Source organism: Caretta caretta, chromosome 20 (assembly GCF_965140235.1).
Source record: "Caretta caretta isolate rCarCar2 chromosome 20, rCarCar1.hap1, whole genome shotgun sequence".
Classification (NCBI taxonomy): Eukaryota; Metazoa; Chordata; order Testudines; family Cheloniidae; genus Caretta; species Caretta caretta.
The window spans coordinates 1308467-1330352 of NC_134225.1; the positions used below are offsets into that span (position 1 = coordinate 1308467).

General features: G+C 66.5%; 1 protein-coding gene across 4 annotated transcripts; it reads right to left on the bottom strand.

The window, feature by feature from the left end:
- Positions 1-1849: 1849 nt before the first annotated feature.
- NCKAP5L (NCK associated protein 5 like) lies at positions 1850-21560 on the bottom strand. Of its 4 annotated transcripts, none has more exons than XM_075121465.1 (13): positions 21507-21560; positions 13782-13852; positions 13225-13332; positions 12548-12616; positions 12382-12420; positions 11396-11515; positions 10499-10612; positions 6496-9134; positions 5850-6009; positions 5662-5740; positions 4686-4997; positions 4096-4238; positions 1850-3671 (listed from the first exon to the last, which is right to left on the bottom strand). In XM_075121465.1, the coding sequence occupies exons 3-13, from the start codon at positions 13324-13326 to the stop codon at positions 3432-3434; spliced, it is 4017 nt and encodes a 1338-aa protein (XP_074977566.1). In that variant the 5' UTR covers positions 13327-13332; positions 13782-13852; positions 21507-21560; the 3' UTR covers positions 1850-3431. The 4 variants fall into 4 exon arrangements, with proteins under 4 accessions (XP_074977566.1, XP_074977567.1, XP_048687475.2 ...); XM_075121466.1 differs by lacking the exon at positions 21507-21560 and adding an exon at positions 21217-21495; XM_048831518.2 differs by lacking the exon at positions 21507-21560 and adding an exon at positions 16195-16375.
- Positions 21561-21886: the final 326 nt, after the last annotated feature.

Genomic DNA, 21886 nt, shown 5'->3' on the forward strand with positions numbered 1-21886 from the left:
CCTGCCCCTGCCCCCCGCATGCCAGCCCTGCCCTGCACCCCTGCCCGCCAGCCCAGCCCCATGCCCCTCTGCATGCCAGCCCTGCCCTGAGCCCCTGCCCTCTGCATGCCAGCCCTGCCCTGCACCCTGCCCTGCACCCCTGCCAGCCCTGCCCTGCACCCCTGCCTGCCAGCTCTGTCCCATGCCCCTCTGCATACCAGCCCTGCCCTGAGCCCCTGCCCTCTGCATGCCAGCCCTGCCCTGCACCCTGCCCTGCACCCCTGCCCCGCCCCCCTGCCAGCCCTGCCCTGCACCCCTGCCTGCCAGCTCTGTCCCATGCCCCTCTGCATACCAGCCCTGCCCTGTGCCCCTGCCCTCTGCATGCCTGCCCTGCCCTGCACCTCTGCCCTGCACCCTTGCCCCCCGCATGCCTGCCCTGCCCCCCTGCCTGCCAGCTCTGCCCCATGCCCCTCTGCACTCCTGCCCTGCACCCCTGCCCCGCACCCTTGCCCCCCACATGCCAGCCCTGCCCTGCACTCCTGCCCTGCACCCCTGCCCCGCACCCCTGCCCCCCACATGCCAGCCCTGCCCTGCACCCCTGCCTGCCAGCTCTGCCGAATGCCCCTCTGCATGCCAGCCCTGCCCTGTGCCCCTGCCCTCTACACGCCAGCCCTGCCCTGAACTCCTGCCCTGCACCCCTGCCCCGCACCCTTGCCCCCCACATGCCAGCCCTGGCCTGCACTCCTGCCCGCCTGCCCTGCCCCATGCCCCTCTGCAGGCCAGCCCTGCCCTGTGCCCCTGCCCTCTGCATGCCAGCCCTGCCCTGCACTCCTGCCCTGCACCCCTGCCCCACACCCTTGCCCCCCACATGCCAGCCCTGCCCTGCACCCCTGCCCCACATCCTTGCCCCCCACATGCCAGACCTGCCCTGCACTCCTGCCCTGCACCCCTGCCCCCTGCATGCCAGCCCTGCCCTGCACCCCTGCCTGCCAGCTCTGCTGCATGCCCCTCTGCATGCCAGCCCTGCCCTGTGCCCCTGCCCTCTGCATGCCTGCCCTGCCCACACCGGCTCCATCCTTCACCCAACTCAGCGGTGTCCGCTCACGCCTGCTCTCCCCTTTCACACTCAACCGTCATCGCAGCCTGGCTGGCATCTGACCTGGCTCCACTGCCAAACAGCCGCTGCACCCCGCTCAGAGGTGGCTGCCTTTCAGTGCTGGGTGTGCAGTGCCCCCATACAGCTGTCGATCAGTTTGCTCTGGGCTGGCGACAGATCCTCTCCCTTCGAGGCGTCTCTTTCCTGTGCTCTGGTACCATGGTTGGAATCGCTGACGCGGCAGCATCCCTTCGATGTCTGCATGGCAGGGACTGGGATTCCCAGGAGGGGGGCCCAACGCCCCCTTTCCAGCCTGCCCTGCGCGTGGGGGGCAGCCCCTGGTGGCCAGTCAGCGTCCGTGGCACCCACCCACGGCTCTGAAGAGGAAGGACCCAGCCTGACTCCCAACAGCCCCATGGGTGCTAGTCTGGAGCGGGCAGAGGGGACCCGTAAGAGTCACACCGAGTCCATCGCGCCCCACGTGCACCGACGACAAACCCGCCCCCAGCAGGCTCCTCTGCCATTCGGGCCTGGGCTGGCTGCACCCTTCGAGGTGCCGGGTTGAGTGCAGGCCTGGGGGTCTGGAGGGACTGACCTCCCCGTGTCCCTGGGCCACTCCGGGGCTTGTGAAACCCGGGAGGGCACGTGGCTGTGGAGACCGCATGTGGGCACCGTGCCCTGGGCACCGACTCCTGCCCAGCGGCTCTGTTCCTGACCCCGCAGCCGCTGGCGGGTGGGTAGGGTGGGGATGGGAAACCACGCATTAATCCAGGCCAGCTCTTAACCTTTTATTGGCTGTTTGAAGGGAGACCAAGGCAGACAATAAACAGCTGGATTCACAATAACTTATATAAATAAAACAAAGTGGGAGGGTGGCGTCATTGAATAAAAAACCCGACTGGAAGGCGAGAACGGGAAGTGGGGCTGGGGGGGGTCTGTACATGGCAATAGCACCATGGAGAGAGCCAGGCGAGGGGCACGCGGCCAGGGGAGGCAGCGGGACCAGGAGCCAAGGGCAACCCTGACCTACACACAAAAGACAAGGGGCGGGAGCACCCGGCCTGGCCCCACGGCAGCTCCAGGACCCAGCTGGGGTCAGCTCGTGGGTCTGCCCCCCAGCACCAGTGGAGAGAGGAGTGGCTCCGCCGGGGAGTAGGCAGGGCTGGGCTAAGAGCGCTGGCTAGTAGGTGGGGGGGGGAACCACTGCAAGGAGCCCCCTGCACCCCAGCCTGGTGCTGAGGCGACAGAGGGGTCGGGGAGCACAACCAGGGGAGCTGCTGAGAGAGGGGGACATGGTTCCACTTCGTGACTCGGGACAGCTAAAAACCCCTGCGATCCAGCCACTCACAGCCCACTTTACAGCCGGGGGGCGGGGGGCAGGGGGTTGCAGGGGCTTAGGACTCCTGGTTTCTACAGCATCAACTCACTCCGCTCAGCTGCGCCCACCTTCCCTCCAGCACAGGCCCATAGCTGGTGCATCAGAGGAAAGCAAACCTCCCCCTCCCCCATAGCGAGCCTGGGGAACTCTCTGCCACAAGAGATTGCGGTGTGGCGCAAAGTAGGTGTGAAAAGGGGACTGGACATTCAATGCAGCTAAGAACAAGAGACCACCCAGCTACCTGAGAGGGGGTCTGTACCCCCTGCTGTACAGACTGGTCAGGCCCTAGCCAACAGGAGAGACCCCTCCCCGCCCCACTGGCAACGTACTCCAGAATCGCCCACCGCAGGGCACCTTACACCTTCCTCGGCAGCGGCTGGTTCCGGGGCCTGGTGAAGACTGTACTAGAGGGGCCCCGGTCCAATCCAGGCAGGCGATCCCCATGCGCCCCAGGGAACCCACTCCTGACCCGCGTGGGGAGGGGGTTTGGAGGTGGGGACAGCGGCACGGGAGCCTGGCTCCATGCAGACGTCCCTGGAGCCGAGATGACAGCGCAGACCGGCCCTGCGACGCCAGGCGCCTGCACCAGCCTCTGGGGATAAGCCTGGGGCAGGCAGCAGGCAGCGCCAGGCCCAGCGGATTTGTTTGTTGCCCGGCCCCTCCCAGCAGCCCAATGGCTGGGGGCTGCGTCCAGGGCGAGGTGGCTGCTCCAGCCTGCTTGGAAAGGGGTCCGGGGTGGAAGATGTGGTGGTGGCCCTTGTTGAGGGGGAGGAGGACTTGGTTTGAGACAGTGGCAGGATTCTGCGGCTCCCGGTGCCAGCAATGGGCTCTGAAGGGCCCCAGTGCCAAGCGCCCCGGGCTCCTGAGGGGTCGGGGGAAGCACAGGGGGGCCCCCAGGCAGCACCTTCCTGCTCCAGCACCAGATGATCCCGCCCCCACGAAGGGGGGCTCCAGGGGCACCCTGAGATCAGCCCCCCTTTAACCTTGGCTCCCACAGGAGGAGAGGCTGTCGTACAGAGAGTCACTGAGCGACTCCGAGTTCTCCAGGCCCGCCTGGCCCTGCCCCGTGTCCCTGGACCTCAGCTCCGTGCTGCCTTCCTCGCCCACGTCAGAGGCACTGGGCGTCCGGCTGGCGCTGAACCCCTGTGAGGAGGGGGGCGGCAGGCGGGGCACGTCCGAGGAGGCTCTTTTCCTCTCGGCGGTGCTGTGTGCAGAGTTCTGCAGGGACAGACACGGGCGTGAGAGCGGGGTGGGGGGATCCGTGCGGCAGGGGTCTGAGCCCTGTGCGTGGGGGGGGCGGGGGAGCGAGCTGAAATCGGCGAGGGGATCCCTGAACTGTCACCTTCCTGATGAGTGCCCACCCCCAGGCAGACGCCGCTCAGGGATGGGGAGCAGAACACCCGGCCGGCTGGGGGGTCCCTGCGTGTCGGCATGGCCCGCCTGCATCCCAAGAGCAGCCGGGTCTCAGCACCACCAGCCCCCAGTGTGGCGATGTTTCGGGCAGCAGGGACCAGAGTGTCCCTGGGGCTAGGCCGTGGATCCAACGGGCAGGACCGCGCTGCCCACGCAGACCAACCCTTGGGCTATTGGCAGCTCGCTCCCAGGGCCCCACCCCAGCCCCGTCCCCGGGGGGGCTCCTTACCCCGGCCAGCCCATGCAGCCCCTCCAAGTCCTGGGCCGTGCACAGGAAGGGGTCCGCGGAGCCGCTGCAAGCCTTGGAGTTGGGGAAGGTCCAGTTCTTGCTCGGCTGGACTCGCCGCGCTCGGCCGGTTTCCATGCAGGGGTCTGGCACCAGGAGGAAGGCGGGGGGGAATTAGCAGACAGCTCCCTGGAGGGCGACCCCCCATTCCCCACGGGGTCAAGCTGGGATGCAACCCAGCCCCAGGCGAAGGGCTCAGTGGCTGCAAACGTGGGCAGCAGGGACTGGGGTGAGGGTTGGGGTCGCTGCAGTCCTGTCCTAGCACCCACCTTCCAGTGCCCCGGCCCCTGGCGGGCAGCTCAGCACAGGGCGGGGAGGGGGATTAAGCCCTCTGGTAGAGGGGGAAAATGGACAGTGTCCGGCCCAGGTGGCACGGGAGACACACGGACAGGGAGGTTACCTGCCCTGCCACCTGGCACAAAGCCCAGCCCCCCAAGGACTCCACCATGGCCAAGATGGGGGGTGCTCCCCACCTTCTCACTGGGCCCAGCGTAAGCCCCCTCCCCGCCCTGGCGGCTCGCCTGGGTACAGACCTTGGGGGCAGACTCTGTGGCTGCGGAGGCTCGGGGGCGGCTCGGCGCTGGCCAGCACACCGTGGAAGGCGGGCATGCTTTGGTGCTTGCCAGGCACCAGAACGTCCTCCACGCTGGGCACCTCCCTCTCCAGCGTGCGGGCCTTGCGGGGGACTCTGGTGCCGCCAGGGGGCTGCCCCGGGGCCAGGCTGGGCAGCGGGTCCAGGCTGGGTTTCAGCTTGGGGAGGTTTTTACTGGGAGCCCCACTGCAGTAGTCGGGGGGAGGGAAGGTGCCGATGCCGCTGTCCAGGGTCCGTGTCAGGGAGCCACACGCTGCGAGCAACAAGGCCAGGGTGGAGTCAGCCCAGATGGGCCTCCTGGAGCCCCTCCCCGCAGCCCATCTCAGAGCACTTCACCCCCCACGGAACACGTGGCAAATTACCCAAGGTCACCCCCCCAGGTCCCAGGCTGAGTCCCGTCTCTAGCCCCACCCACCCTCCACTCCAAGCCCCACCCACCACCAGCAGGCCACACCCCCACAGAAAACACGGCAAGTTACCCAAGGTGGTGCTGGGTGTCCCTGGCTGAGTTCTGCCCCAGCCCTAACCCTCCACTACCACACACCCTCCTGCCCCCCAAACCTCCACTGCCCCCATGCCACGCCCCCTCCTGGTTCCAAGCTCCGCCCACCACTGGCAGGCCACACCCCCACGGAACACATGGCAAATTACCCAAGGTCAGGAGGGTCTCAGACTGAGTCCTGACCCTAGCCCCTCCCACCCCCCACTGCCATGCCGCCACCTGACTCCAAGCCCCGCCCACCACTGGCACGTCAAACCCCCACCCAGGGCTGGGAACGTCACCCAGGAGTCCAGACCCCCAAACTCCCAATCACCAGACCCCCTGCCTCCCGAACCACCCACTCGGCCACAGTCTGCACCGATAACGAGCCAGGCCCAACCCAGGGTTTGTGCCACTGAGCCTCCTGTGGGGCCACCTGTGAAGTGCTGGGAGTTCACGGACTCGGCCAGGCTGTCGTCCGATGGGATTTCCTCCCGGAGCTTCGAGTCTGGGCTCTTCAAAGGAAAGGAGATGAGAGAGACGGATAAACACGGCGCCCGGGGTTACCTTCCCCTCTGCCTGGCACAGAGCCCGGCCATAGCCAGGTCTGGGGGCGCTCCCCACCTTCTTGGGGGTCTCCTCGCAGCTCCGCAGATCGCCGACGATGCCGTTCCGTGGGGGCCGGAAGAGCCTGGGGTCTTTGATGTCGTGCGAGACCCTCTGGAAATCCCGGAGCTCCCTCTTCTGCTCCAGCCGGTTCTCGTAGGCTTCCTTCCCGTCCACCCTGCAGAGATGAGGGTGTGAGCTGCCGGGGAGCTGACAGGACAGACAGATGGACCCCCAGAGCCAGTGGGGCAGAGCCCCTCCCTATGGGCTGGACACAGCTCTCCCTGGTCTGGGCTCAGGACGACTGCCCCGGATGAAAACCCTCCCCTCCCTCACTCTCAGCACGTCTGAGCTTGCGGCGTGATCCCCATTCACAGAGGCACAGAAAGGCCTCAGGGAGTCTCTGCCAAGGCTAGGAATCCCCCCTCCCCCGGCCCTAACCCAATAGACCCCACTCCCCTCCCAGAGATGGGAACAGGACCCAGGAACGACCCCCACTCTCCCCTGCTCTAACCACTGCACCCCCACTCCCCTCCCAGAGCCAGGGACAGAACCCAGGAGTCCTGGCCCCCAGCCCACTGCCTGGGCACACAAACTTCTGCTTCCACGCCTGCTGGCATCTCCCTCTCCCCCTGCCCCTACCTCGCAGAGCCCCCCACCGTACCTGTTCAGCAGCTGCTGCATGAAGTTTTCGGCCGTCACCTCCTGGTACATGACCTGGAGCTCGTTCTGCGTCTGCTCCATGAGGATGCCGCAGGCGTGGGGCCGGCCCTTCTCCAGCGCCAGCCCGTTGATGTAGGCCTTCTCCGCCTCCAGCGCCTTGCGCAGGTCCTCCGCCTTCTCCATCAGCTTGGAGATGTTGAGGCTCTCTGCCTCCAGCTTGCCGGCCGCCACCTTCCTCTCGCCGCCCCCGCCCCACTGCTTCCGCTCCCCCTTGGCTGGGAGCCCCTCGGGCCGCCGGCTCAGGGCGGGCAGCTTGCTCCGGCGCAGCCCAAACCAGCTGGCGATGCCGCTGGAGTTCTTCGGCTTCCCCTCGCCCGCCAGCCCCTTGTCCTGGCCCCGCCGGCGCAGCACATTCTCCTCGATGCCCTTCATCACCTTCTCCTCGATGGCCGAGTGCAGCCCGGGGCTGACCGCGGGCAGAGCTCGGCCAGGCAGGGGCGGAGCCTTGGCACAGTCGGGGGGCTTGCGGCCCGCGCCAGGCGGCGGTGTGGGGGGCGGCTTGGGGCCACCGGGCTTTGGCTCTTCGGCAGGCGGGCGGGGAGCCCCAGCCTTGGCCGATGCCTTGGTGGGCGATTTGGAGGGCAGCTTGGTGGGGCTCCCATGGGGGCTCTTGGTGCCCTTGGCGGGGGGCACCGGAGCAACTTTGGGGGAGTTCCTGGGGCCCAGGGGGGTCCCCACTGGGCACAGCACCCCCGGCTGGCGGGCTTTGGCAGCGTAGTGCTTCGAGGAACAGGTCTCAGCCTCCAGCCGGGAGCCCACCGAGCCAGAGGAGTAGCACCGCCCGGCGGGCTCCCCACCATGGCACTGCTCCTGGAGTTTGAGGCTGCCGCCCGTGCCTGGCTGGGGCTGTGCCCTCATCTCCAGCGCCTCCTCGCAGGGCCGGCCTGGTGCCCTGGCCTTCCCGGGGCAGCCGTTCTTCTCTGGGCCCGGCGCCTCCTTCCGCTCCCCGGCCTTGGCACCCTTCAGCTTCCCCAGCGCCGACAGACGCTCCTTAAAGGGCAGGTGTCCCAGCTCCGGCTGCTTCTTCCCAGTGCTGTTCCCAGGCCTCTTGGGCCCGGCGGCGCCCCCGGCATTCCTGCGGGCAGGCGGCGGGGACTCAGAGCCCTGCTCCCGGCCCTCCTTGGCAGGGGCGTAGGGGCACAGCTCAGGCGGGCAGTGGGGGACGTCTGGCCTGGCGCCTCGCAACGGGGTGGAGCGGGAGCCCTTGGGCCGCTCCAGCAGGGAGGCCAGGCCGCCCACCGACAGCTCCGAGACATTCTCGTAGTCATGGGCCTTCGGGGAGCCATGGCCGAAGGGCTCCGGGGAGTGCACGGCGGCCTCAGCCGTCCCGGGGGCCAGGCGCCTGCCAGCCTTGGGGGAGGCCTGACCGCTGGCCCCAGGGGGCAGGGGGCAGGCAGGCGCCGCGGGCCCCTCGGGGGAGGCCCTGCGGCTGAGCACGGGCGAGGGGCACGCCTCGTAGTTGTTGCTGCGGCAGGGGATCTTGGAGCTGCGGGTGAGCTGGGGGCTCAGGCGCAGAGGGTTGGGGCCCTGGGGCTTCTCCCCGGGCGCGGGCATCTTCAGGAACTTCAGCATCTTGGAGGGGGAGGGCAGGGGAAGTGCCCCACCACCCGGCGACGGGGGGCCCGGCTGCAGCTTGGGCTTGCCCTGAGCTGAGACCTGGGCAAAGCCCTTGGCACTCTTCTCGGGGGGCTCGTCTCCGGAGAGGCAGATGCTGATGTAGGCCTGGTGCCCCAGGGCCGGCTCCGGGAAGGGCCCCAGGTCCTGGCTGCCGGCGGCTGTGCCGACAGCTGGCTTGTCTGCGCTGCCCTGGGCCAGGCCCGACGCCGGCTTCATGGGCTCGTACTTGCCCAAGACCGAGAGGCTGGTGAGCATGTCCCGGCTCAGGGCCTTGCCCAGCGCCCCCGGCTTGGGGCCCAGCGCCCCTGGGGACCCCTCCAGCTGGTAGGCAGCGGCTGGCTCCCCGTTGAGCGGGCAGCCCCCGGTCAGGAAGTGCTGAAGGTAGCACTCCGTCTCCTCCAGCAGCAGGCCTAGGTCCAGCTTCGTTTCGGCCAGGGTGCTCAGCGGGGCCTCACCCGGGGGGCCCTTCTCCACGGGGCCCAGCTCCCCCAGCTCCCCCAGCTCGTCGGAGGAGGAGGAGGAGCTGCCCTCGCTCTTCTGCCGGCAGCACAGCGGGGGGAGCAGCTGGGGGCGCCCCCCCTCGGCCTCCAGGCCCCCCCCCTCCTCACTCTTCCACTTCAGCGCCTCCTCCAGGCCATGCTGTGCTCGCAGCAGGCAGGACGGCCACAGCTCGTGGGCGGTGGCCAGGGGCTCGGCCGGGGGGCCTTCCCCATTCACCGGTGACTCCGGCTGGCTCCGGCTGTCTGCTGGGACCCGCTGGAATTTGGGGGAGCCGGGCTCGGGAGGGGAGTGGCTGGGGTCCCTCCAGGGAGCCAGCTGGCAGGGTGGGGGGCACAGCAGGGGGTCTGTCTCCTCCAGCTTCCGCAGCACCTCCAGGATCTGGGCTTTCTTCTTGAAGAACGGAGACAGCGCCTCCATGGACTGGAAGCCGGGGCTGCCGGTCCGCAGCCCTCCGTACCCCACCTGGGGAGAGGGGCCGGAGAGGCCGTGAGACGTCCAGAGCCTGGCTCCCAGCTATGCCAAGGACTCCCCGATAATCCAGACCCCCAGCCCGGACAGCAGTGCGGCCAGAGCACGTGGCACCGTGGCCGTTCGCTGCTTCCTGGGGCAAACGGGCAGGCCCAGGCCTAGAACATGGGGTTCTGGGGCCCCCCTCGGTCCCAAGGCTCAGCCAGACAGTGGGGACAGGGTGGCTAGTGGGAGCCCAGGTTGTTGGGGGTGGGGAGCCCCTTTGATCAGGGGGCCAGCTCGCCCTCCCGCAGGCTGGGCTGTCGGGGAAGGGGGATGGCCAGCCAGGGAGGGAGCTTGATCCTCACAGGGGTGACCCACATAGGCCAGCCCCCCTTCCCCACTTGGCAGGGGGCAGCCTGGGCACTGCTGGGTTAGGAGCATGGCAGGTACCGTGGCAATGCTGCCGGGGGAGGGGGCGATATGCCCAGCTCCCTCCCCTGTTAATGGGACCACCCCTCCCCACATCCTCAGCAGCCCCCGCTCCGAGACCCTTCCCCGAGGGAGTCAGAGCTGCTCTGTCAGGCCCGATGCAGTGGGGGCGCCCAGCCCCGGTTCTGCTCTCAGGGCGTGGGGGGCAGCAGGGGAGAGCCTGCACCTGTGGCGAGGGGCTGGGCATTGGGGACCCAAAGACAGACCCCTGTCCCTGATCCGGAGGAGCTGCCACTGAGCATCCCAAAGCGCTGCCCTGGGAAGCCGCCGTCTCTGCATCTTCCCGGGGCCATGGGCGGGCAGGAGACCCCCCCGCCATTTCTGCTAACGCCAGGGCACAAGGGGCCTGACTGAGCTGTCAGAAGCTGGGCTTGAGCAGCCCCCAATCCGACGGGCCCCCCACAGCCCGGCCCCAGCTCAGCAGCCCAGCCAGGATCACCTCCTCCCTCAGTGCACAGGTGAGGAAATCGAGGCCCTGAGGGGGGCGTGACCCGCCTGAGATCCCCCAGCGTTATCTGTGGCAAAGTCTGGCACAGGAGTCCTGGCTCCGAGGGCCCTGCTGGGCTTGGGCCCAGCTCCTGGGAAACAAAAGGGGGGGGCTCGGCTGCTCCTGCAGGGGGCTCTAGGTCTGGGGCCCCACTCGCCCTGCCCAGGCAGTGCCCGTCCTGCCACTAACCCAAGCTCGTGGCTGGAGCCCGTTCCCCTGGCAGCCCTCCCTGCAGCTCCCCACTGATCTCAGTGTCCTGCAACGGAACCCACGTCCCTGCCCGGGGGGCTCGGGCCCGGCGAGGACAGCAGCTGCCCCCCAGTGCCCCTCTCCCTGGTCTATGGGCTGAGAGCAGCCGGGAGCTTGGCTGGACGGGGAGCCAAGGGGGCGCGGGACATACCTCCCTCGGCAGGGCGCAGCGTCCCAGGGGCAGCGAGGGGGCCAGCTTCTCCACCGAGCCCAACTGGAGACTGGCCGGGGGGCTGCACAGCACAGGCACCGGGTGCAGGGCCAGCTGGGAACGAAAGCAAGGCAGTGAGGGGCGGAGACGCCGCAGGGGAAGGAGAAGGGCAGGGAGTCGGGGACCCCAGACCTAAGGGGTGGGGTACGAGGCTGGACCGGGGGGGGGGGGGGACTGAGGCTGGACCAGGTGGCGGGTGGGGGGCTGAGGCTGGACTGGGTGGCGGGGAGGGAGGGGGGCAGACGAGGCTGGACCGGGTGGCGGGGGGGAGGCGAGGGGGCTGAGGCTGGACCAGTTGGCAGGGAGGGATGAGGGTGGACAAGGCTGGACCGGGTGGCAGGGAAGGAGCGGGGCGAGACTGGACCAGTTGGCAGGGAGGGATGGGGGAGGATGAGGCTGGACTGGGTGGCAGGGAAGGATGGGGGCGAGACTGGACCAGTTGGTGGGGAGGGAGGGGGTCGTATGAGGCTGGACCAGGTGGCAGGGAGGGAGGGGGTCGGATGAGGCTGGACCGGGTGGCGGGGGGGAGGCGAGGGGGCTGAGGCTGGACCAGTTGGCAGGGAGGGATGAGGGTGGACAAGGTTGGATCGGGTGGCAGGGAAGGAGGGGGGCGAGACTGGACCAGTTGGCAGGGAGGGATGGGGGTGGACGAGGCTGGACCGGGTGGCAGGGAAGGAGGGGGGCGAGACTGGACCAGTTGGCAGGGAGGGATGGGGGTGGACGAGGCTGGACCGGGTGGCAGGGAAGAAGGGGGGCGAGACTGGACCAGTTGGCAGGGAGGGATGGGGGTGGACGAGACTGGACTGGGTGGCGGGGGTGGGGGGGCTGAGGCTGGACCTGGGGCAGCGAGCCGGTCGTCAGCTGCAGCTTTTGCTGGAAGAGGTCGCTCAGGGTCTGGTTCTGCCGCTCCAGGTCAAAGACCCTCTTCTTCAGCTTGAGGCACTCCTGGCGCAGGTCCTGCCGGCCCCGGGGCAAAGCAGAGCATCTGAGCCAGCGCCCCCAGGGGGTGGGGCTCGGGCCTGCACTCAGAGCCAGGCACTGGGCTCCCCTCCCCACTCGGTGCAGCCCTCACCCACACAGCCAGGCAGGGGGCTGCCAGGGTCCCCCAGAACCGCCCTCTAGCCCTCTCCCTCTGCCCACGTGACCCTGCGATGCTGGCCCTGGGTCCCAGCCCTGCCACGGCAAAGGGCCTGGGCTCACAACCCACCCCAGGGCTCGGCCACATGCCAGGCGGGGCTGGCTCAAGGATCCCAGGGCATGCCAACGGCTCCCAAGTCACCAGTCCCCACCCGCAGCCCCGTGTCACCCACACGCCACAGAGTGGGCAACGGGCGGGGAGGCCTCCAGCGCCAACTAGGCTGCATCCCCGCGCTTGAAGTGTGGACTCCGGGCTTCCAGTCCCAGCTCTGGAGGGGAGGGGAGGGGGTCAGGACTCTGGGCTTCCAGTGCCAGCTCTGGAGGGGAGGGGAGGGGGTCAGGACTCTGGGCTTCCAGTCCCAGCTCTGGAGGGGAGGGGAGGGGGTCAGGACTCTGGGCTTCCAGTGCCAGCTCTGGAGGGGAGTGCTGTGCTGTGCAGTGGTTGGGTTGGGGGGGGAGGGTCAGGACTCCTGGGTTCTGTCCTCGCTGCTGTTCATTGTGCTAGGGAAGCGTCAGCCTGTACAACACACAAGGCCACGCAGCGGGCAGAGCGCTGGGCCCCTGGACAAGGGCACCACACCCATCGCCCACCGCTGCTCAGGTCCCACCCTGGGGGGGAGAAGGTTGGCTGTGCTGCCCCGGGGGGGCTCTGATCCCCAGGCAGGGGGGCCCCGGTACTCACTCACCTTCTGGTTGAGCAGAGCCTGGACCACGTGGTTGGCAACCTGGAAAGCAAAGCAGTCACATGACAGGAGGTGGGGGGCAGGAGCAGCAAATGATTCTCCCACCCCCAGACACTGCCCCGGGTCCCCGAGCAGCCCAGTGCGGGGGGCTCCAGGGCAGGCAAGTTACCTCGTCCAGGCAGCGCTCGTAGGTCTCCCTCTGGTTCTCGTTGGCCTGAGCCAGGGCCGAGTTCTCCGCCTGGCGCAGAGAAGGAAAGAGCAGCAGGTCAGGGGCCCAGCTCCTCCGCCCACCCGAAACTCCATGCGGGGGAAACTCCACCCCAGAGCTGGGTGCCAGGACTCCTGGGTTCTGTGCCCTGCTCTGGGCGGGGAGTGCGGTCTGGTGGGTTAGAGCAGGGGGGGCTGGGAGCCAGGACTCCTGGGTCTTTTCCTCTGCCACAGATTCACTGTATGACGTTGGGCAAGTCCCTAGCCCCTCTCTGCCCCAGCTCACTCTGCTGTGGGGCTCTGGGAGCGCCTGGGAAGCTGCCTTGGACCACGGCTGTGAGTGGAAGGGGGGCGCTGTCCTTGGAACAAACCCCTGAGCAACATGGATTCAGAGCCTGCAGGAGGGAGCCCCTGACTGTTCCCGTTTGCTGCCCCCCTGGTGGCCACACGGCTCGCACTGACCCAGCCTTCACAGCCGGGGCACCCCTCCCCAGTGCTGGGGAGCAGGGCGCTGCTGGGGTGGGCATCCCCAGACGCAATGCAGGGCTCCTGGGGGGGCAGCGACCCTCCATCCGGCCCCAGGCATCTACCCAGGGATCATGCCTGGCCCCAGAGACACAGCCCGGTGGGGCTCCGCACCTCCAGCTCCCGCAGTCTCTGCAGCAGCTCCTGGCTCGTTCCCGGCTCACTGCCACCCTCTTCTGGCTTCATGTCTCCCCGGCCGGCCACAGCTTCCGACATGGAGCCCTGCACCACAAAGCGAGAGGCCAGTGAGTGTCGGGCCAGGCACCCCCCAGGGGTGTGGCCCCTTCGGGGGAACTGCAGGGCAGCCCCCTCACTGCCGGCTCCTCCTCTCAGCACCCAGGATGGGCCTGCTCAGTGCAGCCTCCTGCAGGCACCTGCACCAGGCTCGCCTCTGGGACCAACCCCAGCCGACTCCCCTGAACAGCATCTGGCCCAGGCCAGAAGGGAGTCTGGGCTGCGGGAGCCTGGAGGATTCTCTCCAGAACACGGGGCCTCCTGCAAAGGATGATAAACGAATGCACAGGCGGGCAAAGGAGGGTGCATACACACACACGTGCAAAGGAGGGAGTGCACAGGTGTGCATGTGCAAAGGAGTGTATGTACACATGCACCTGCAAAGGAGGGTGTACACACACGTGTGCAAAGGAGGGGGGAGTTCTCTCTCTTCTTACCTCGTTCCAGGGGCCCGACCCCAGACCCAGCAGCACCTTCCAGCCTTCCCTTGTCACCTCTGCCTGCTCGCCTGCAAGGGGATAAAACCCAGCAATCAGACTGGTCCCTCAACTCTGCCTCTCCAGAACCCCACACCGAGACGGGCGACGGGGCCGGACCAAAGAGCCTGGAACTCAGGGAGGGGCAGCTGTGGGGAAACCCCCCCAGGCTCCCCAAATCCCAAGGTGGGAGAGAACACCAGCCCTGGGCAGGCTGCAAGGGAAGAAACTCTGACAAAGTAACGTCCTTGCAGATCCAACTGGACCTTGAAGGGCCTCTGGAGCCAGGACCCATTAGCCGATGCCCTCTCCACCCCAGAGTGGGCTGCTGCTCAGCACCCTTGACCAAGAGGCTCCCATAGCCTCCTGCAGCTAGGGTCCACCTATCCCCTCCCCATGGGAAATGTATCTGGGCTGCCTGGAAACAAGGCCAGCTGCCCCCCCCCCCCAGTTCCTGAGCTGGACAGAACCCCAGGAAACGATCACTCAGGGAAAAGTGAGGTGCTGGGGGAGATCCCACCACTGGGGGGAGGCGCTCGCACCTTTACCCCAATCAAACGGCCTTTCCCCCTGGCCGGCCTGAAAACAGCCCCCTGGCCAAGGGACCAGACCCACCGTCCGCATCCTCCTCCAGCCCCAGGACCTGACACCGCACAGAGCCAGGCCCCCAAATGCCCCTCCAAGAGCAGGCAGCAGAAGGCACCTGAGTAGCATTTACCCTTCCCCCTGCCGCCCAACCCCGTCCTCTGCACCCTGCCAGGGGCAGCGCCTCCCCGAGCCACTTTAAGGGTCCTTGCCCACACAGAGCTGGGAGCGAACCCTCCTCAGAGAGCCTTCCGTGCTAGTCACAGAGGCAGGGTGATCTAGCCATGGGGGGAACAGGAGCCAGGATACCTGCGTTCCATTCCCAACACTGCCAGACGCGCCTGTGTAAGTCACGTCACTGTGCCTCAGTTTCCCCATGTGTACAGTGTGTCTAATAACAGCTGCCTGCCTCCCACTGCAGCCTCGTTCCCAGGAGGTTGCGAGGCCTGGTTCAGGGACTGGAGGATCTCAAAGGAAAGGCTCCAGAGCAGGGCTAGCTCTTGGAGGGACAGGTCCTGCTTGTCTTGCAGAGCCCCTCTCTGTTCCCCTGCCCCACCCTCTCCTAAAGGCCCCTGGAGTTGCCCCAGTTTCATTGGCTGACCCATCTCGCACACACACGGCCCGTCACCGCTCTCCAGGCTCTGAGGACAGGCCTGTGCCAAGAGCGGCATGGTCGCATCTCGGCTTCGGTGCCAGTTTGCCCAGCGGGCTCTGGGCCCAGCCCAGTTAGAGCCTCCCCGGGACAAGGGCTGCCTGGGGCTGCCTCCCCCATCCCGGAGCGGGCAGGGAAGTGGCCAGGTGGCACCGATGGCTCGGGGTGAGAGCAAAGCAGCAGGGGCTTGGAACGGGAATTCAATCTTGCTACGAATCCAGCCCCCCAGTGGAGGGGCCCGGCCACAGAACCAGGGCGAGGGGCCCCCATGCGAGGGGCCCCCGTGCAAGGCAGAATCATTGGCTTCAAGCGTCAGCAAAGATGTTCCCCTGGGGGGTGACATCCCCCCCGCATCTAGACACAGCCGTAATGTCCCTTCCACCCAGACCCCCAGACCCCCCACGGCACGGCGCCCCTCCTCCCAGGGACCCTAGCAAACCCCCCAAAGCCAGCTGCCCCCAACCCCGTCACCCCCACAGCCGGCCTCGGCAGGGCACAACATGTAAACACGAGGTTCCCCCACCCACAGAGCTTACAACAGTGGGCGCCACAAACCAGACATCCCCAAACCTCACCCCAACACACACCACCAGCAGCCCCCCATCTTCCCCAAACCTCACCCTGATACACACACCCCGGCAGCCCCCCAGACACCCCAACTCCCCCAAACCTCACCCCAACACACACCACCAGCAGCCCCCCATCTTCCCCAAACCTCACCCTGATACACGTACCCCGGCAGCCCCCCAGACACCCCAACTCCCCCAAACCTCACCCCGACACACACACACCCCGGCAGCCTCCCCATCTCCCCAAAACCTCCCCCAACACACACACCCCGGGAGCCCCCCCATCTCCCTCAAACCTCCCCCCAACACCTGAAACTTACCCCGACCACACTCACCCCCAGCAGCCCCCCATCTTCCCCAAATCTCACCCCAACACACACCACCAGCAGCCCCCCCATCTTCCCCAAACCTCACCCCAACCCAGAGACCCTGACAGTCCCCCCAGACACCCCATTTCCCCCAAACCACACCCCGGCAGGCCCCCCATCTTCCCCAAACCTCCCCGCGACACACACACACCCCGGCACCCCCCACCCTCGGTCCCCCGGCCCCGCCGCCCCCCACGCACCCAGGCCGGGACGGGCTGTGGGTCGGCCCCCGGCGGCCGCTGCTCCGTGAGGGGCCCCGCAGCGCGGCGGGGCCGGCTCCCCAGCATCCTCCCCCGGCCGCGACCCCGGCTGCTCCCGCTGCGGCGGCTCCCGGGCCGGCCCCGCTATTGTTGGGGAAGAGGCGGCTCCAGCCTCGGCTGCTCCCCCGGGCCTGCGGCTCCGCCTTCCCCGCCGCTACCGGGGAGGAGCCCGGCCCCCGCCCGCCCCGAGCCTGGGGAGGGGACCCCCAAGCCTGGGCGGGAAGGAGAACTGGGGCCCTCGAGCATGGGGGGAAGGGGAACCCCCAAACTGGAACGCCCCCCAGAGCACGGGGAAAGGGGAACCCTCCAACTAGGACCAGGGGAGGGGGGGAAGAGCCTCCCAAACAAGCTCCCCCAGCCCAGCATCCTTGGACCATCAGGAAGCTGGACACACACCTGCCCCCAACCAACTCCTCACACCAGGGAGGAAGGGGGACCCCCACAAACCAGGACCTGCCTCCAGCACATGGGGGAGGGGACCCTCACAAACTGCCCCCACCACCCAACCCCCACAGATCATGGCAGGGAGGGACCTCCCCAAGGGCCCCCTCTTGGATCATCAGAGAAAGGGGGACCCTCACAAACTGCCCCCTAGGGCCAAGTGCTCTCAGATGGGGAGGCAGAGGACAGGAGCTGCCCCCCTGGCCGGGGCACACTCCAGAGCCTTCCCCCCACCTCCCCAGGGGCTGTGCGGGCCCAAAGGAGGCCGATACTTCCCACCAGGTCGAGTGATTGCAGGTGCCCAGCTCGTGACCCCTCAGAGGGGCCTGATGTCCTGCCAGGGCTGAGGCCCCCCAGGCCCCTGCACGGGGGCTGGGCTGGGCCAGCAGAGCCCCAGGCCCAGCACGAGCGGAAGCTGATGGGACAATGGAAACCTGCCAGGCCCCGGCGTGCCACGAGGAGCCGGAGAGCAGCTCTGTGCGGTGCCACCACGGGGCTGCGGGAGGAGGGAGTCCGGGGCAGCGCTGGGGCAGGGCCCCGGCTGGAGGAAAGAATGAAGCCCTGGAGCAGATCTCTGCCCCAGACCAACACGGTCCCCCCACAGCTTCCTCAGCGGGTGGTGTGCCCTGCCTCGCTGGCTGAAGCGCCCTGGCCGGGCCCAGCGTGGGGACAAAGAGCCCCGCGGCTAGGCCTGATGCCCAGCCCGGCTTTTACGGGACAGTCCCACGTGCCCAGGCCTTTTCAGCACTGAGCTGGTGTCCGGGGCACGGAGAGGAAGAGCAGCCCCTGTGTGGGTGTGGGATAGCGGCCACAGGGCAGCGCAGCTGCCCCCTCAGGGCGCCAGCCCATGGCTGGGACGCCCTCAGCTTGGCCTGGCCAAATGTCTTGTGCGGCTCCAGAGACAAGACTGCTGCAGAATCTCCGCCCTGGCATCGCGCCCTGGGCCCTGACAGATGCCAGCTGCGTGTGGGTCTGGGACTCCCGCAGGGCAGAAACCTGGAGCTCCCCCGCTCCCCCGCCCATCTGGTGGGTGGAGAATGAGGGGGGCTCTGCGAGCCACACTTTAACTGTAAGAGCCACGTGCAGCTCGCCAGCCACGGTTTGGCCGCCCCTGCCACAGTGCCTAGAGCCAGGTGGGTCCGTTGCGCTGGGCATGCCATAGCCACAGGGTGAGTGAGAGGCCCTGCACCCAGGACTTTACACTCTCAGGCCTGTCTGCATTAAGGACATTGGCAGTGGGGCAGCTGCAGTCCGGTGAACTAGGGGCATGCACAGCCCTTGGCCAACGGGTAGTGGTACCGGTAACCCACGGAGCAGCATGCCTCACGTGCCCCCAGTCCACAGGAGATGTGGGTCTGTTACAGCCCTGCTCATGGACACGGGCTCCTGAGCTTACACACACAGACTGACGCATGTTGCTGGAGATGTCCCATGTCAGCCATCACCGCGCGACTCACTCCCTGGCCAGCCAGCAGCAGATGGCAGCTTCCAGGCCTGAGACTGACGGAGACCAAGGCAGCAGCTTTACAGCCTTTGCCTGGGAGCTTTGCCCAGGTGGGAGGGCATCGCGGTGCTGGTCAGAAGGAACCAAGGCAGGAGGACGGATGGGAAAGGCTCGGTCACGCCGCTGAAGGGCAAGGAGAGAAGCATCCCAGCGCCAGGCCCGGGAGCAGCCTCCCTGGAGATGGAAGCGAGGACAGAATCTGACTCAGACCCCAGATTTCAGGATGACTCGCAGTGTTAGATGTGGACACCAGAAACCCTTCAGCGTCTTCTCCCGTGTCCACCCAGCCCCGGCCTGCGCGGCTTGGAACCAGGCAGGAACGAAAGACACCGGCTTCGACCTAACAGTAGTCCCTTGTCTCTTGGAACACGAAACCCGCACACCTGGGCTGACATGTCTGCGTGTGCCCATGCCGAGCTAACAGGGCAGATCACCGGGGGACGGGGGGAGCGGCACACTGAACCCTGGATTTAACATTTTTTCGCAAGGAGGTTCAAGGAAAGCCGAGAAGGGATCATTTCTACAGCCGGCAACTTCCCCCCAAAGCGCAGCAGTGAAATGCACTCCAAGGCCGAGCGAAACGGGCTCCATGCTCCAGGCTGGGCGAAATGCAGAGCATGAACAGAGCGCACAGATGGGGACAAGAAATCTGGATTTCCCCCTTCCCTGGTTGTGCTCTAGGCTCAGTGTCGTTAGAAACAAAGGGAAACAACGTGGTTTGTTCTCAGCAGAGGTGTCCCTTTAACAGAGCAGTCTCCAGGGGTCCTATGCAAACAGCCCCGGTCCAGTTTGCAGTGCGATTCAGTCACTCCTGGCACTGATGTAAATGGCTGGGCAGGGTGCAGGAGACCCAGGCCCCTCCTGGGCCGCGGCCCCCCGCTTAGGTACCTGCAGTCAGTGCAGAGCCACGAGAACGCTCTAGCCGGGGTTTATTGTAAGATCTGCGTCACCGCTTTAAGATGAGGATATTCCTACCCCCCACGGCAGGCCAGATTCCCGCACGGGGAAGAGAAAGAGCCAGGCTCCTGGTGAGCGAGGGCCTGATTCGGGGCCCCCGCAGCACCCCCAGCTCTCCCATACCCAGAAAGTGGCTCCAGCGAGCGGCTGGGGTGTGCCTCTTGGCCAGCCTCAGCCACTCACATGGGACGAGGAGAGTGAGCCGCAGAAGGAGTCGGTGGCTCATTGGACCCAGGCGAGCTCACGGTTTTGTGTACAATTATAGCCTTTTCTCCTCTGCAGCGCGCTCACCCCATGATCTCACAGACGTCACAAACCTCCCCGAGCCCCCCAGAGAAGTGGGGAAACCGAGGCACCGAGCAGCACGGTGATGTACAGCACTGGGGCTGTTGCAGCAGGGGCGTGACCTGTACCGGGGGCAGGAGGGTGTCGCACCAACCCCCGCAGCCCCTAGCTGCCTCCCCTCCGTCCCTGTCCCGGCACCAGCACACAGACACATCCAACAACAGCTGCCAGGCTAGAAGGGGTGAGAGTTCCCTGCTGGCACCTCCTGCCCCAGCTCCCTCTGCCCACAGCTCCCTTGCCAGCCTTTGGCTCCGAGCCCCTGGATCCTGAAAGGGGTAGGATGGCCCCTCCCTTGGGGCTAACCACTGGGAAGGCCTCGCGCCCCTGCCGCGCTCTGGGGATTCCTGCCGGCCGCCAACGCCTGCTTGGCCTGTGACCCGAAGCTGCCTCCTCCACCCATCAGGTGGCCCACAGGATGTGGTGGACACTGTGACGAAGCGGGACTGTTCTTGATGTTTCCTCTGAACACTGTAGGGGTGCCTCAGTTTCCCCTAGGCATTTCCTAAGTCTCTAGGTGGTGGGATAAGGCAGGTGGTGTAATTGTTGCAGAGCAAAGGGCCAGGATACATAAATGGTGACACCCTGTTTCCTGGCAACTGATGGCCTGGCCCTTCCCCCCTGCAAGGTGAGAGCTAAAGGGTTGGAGAACAAAGGAATCAGGTGACCTCCTGGCCCGGGAAAGGGACAAAGCGGGGTCGGGGGGCTGGAGGGAGTTTCAGTTTGGGGCTGGCTGGGACATGGAGTGAAGGGCAGATGGGGTTGTCTGGCTCACTGCCCCCCCAAAATGGACCCAGCTGAGGGGTCCTGTTCTCTGCACCTGCAAGCTCTGTGTTAGACCATGTTCCTGTCGTCTAATAAACCTTCTGTGTTACTGGCTGGCTGAGAGTCCCGTCTGACTGCGGAGTTGGGGGGCAGGACCCTCTGGCTGCCCCAGAACCCCGCCTGGGCGGACTCGCTGGGGGAAGCGCACGGAGGGGCAGAGGAGGCTGAATGCTACGAGGTCAGACCCAGGAAGGTGGAGCCGGGTGAGCTGTGTGTCCTGCAGACAGGCTGCTCCCAGAGAGGTGACTTTCCCAGAGTCCTGCCTGGCTTTGTAGGGAGCAGCTCCAGAGCATCGCCCAGGGACGCCGTGACAGACACCAGCCATGGATGTGCTCCAGCCACGAGCAGGGAGGCCTGGCAAATCCCCAGGGGCCGATAACAGGCTGATCTATCAGCAGCAGGCCTGAGGAAGAGGAGGCTGCACAGAGACAAGGCGGAACTGCAGCCCAAGAGCCGAGATTCCCATCACAGCTCAAAGGAGATTGGCCCCCCCCAGTGCATCTGACCTCCCACCAATCGCCATGCCACTTCATTTCTGTCTAGACTGGGGGCCATCATCCCAGGGCTCAGAGCGGTGAAGTGACTTGTCCCTTATTAAGTCAGCAGAACCCAGGCGCCCTGTCCTGTCCCTGAAGCCCCCCGCCTTCATCCTATGGCAATAGCCAGAATCCCAAAGTGCGGCCACACCCGGGGTGCGAGCGGAGGGGAGCCCGGGTCTGCTCCGACACGTCCCATTATACAAGACGTTTTCACAGGGACAGAGGTTTTACAAACAGGAATTTGGTCTGTCTATAGGCCACGCACGGCTCACACAGTGATGTTACATTTCTCACACATTCACACGACGGCTTCTCATGCACACTCACTGGGATTTTCACCCCCATCACACTCACCCTCAGGCAGAGTTGTGACCCAGGACACGTGCACTCCTCCTCACGCTGGCCACCCACAACTTGCCTTGGAGAAAGGGGGACTGCAGAGGCTCAGCACCCCCAGGGATCAGGCTTGGGTACAGAAACGATGCAGGGATTGTGTCACCCACCAGTGAAATGCAGCCACCTCTGGGCCAGAACACAGCAGCCATTTACCAGGACAGGAAATGAAGAAGAATCATGCAGCTGATTGTGAAGCAAACTGAACTGCCCAAGAGGGAATCTGAGCAAGAAACAGTGACTCCTCTTACCAGTCCAAGAGTGCCACAGGACCGTCACCAGCGCTGAGCACCCAGGACCTTGACCGGACGCCTCCCTGGAGCGCAGAAGCTGCAGAACGCTGGTGTCCAACGAGGCTCCACACAGAAGTGCCAGGGGCAGGAGTGGATGTTGCCCTGCCCGCCCCGGATGTGCCGAGGGCAGGACAGTTCTGGGGGAGGTTTCTCTGCTCTACACCTCACCGCGTCTGGAAGGGGACAAGGAGTGCAGAGATCAAACTGCTGGAGGCTGCACCAGGATGGGAGATGAACCAAAAGCAAACCCTGCCGCCCCCTTCCCCGAGCGGAGCCAGGACCAGACACAAGAATAGCAGCAAAAATAGTCCAGGAGTCGGGGCCGGGGAAGTTGAGGG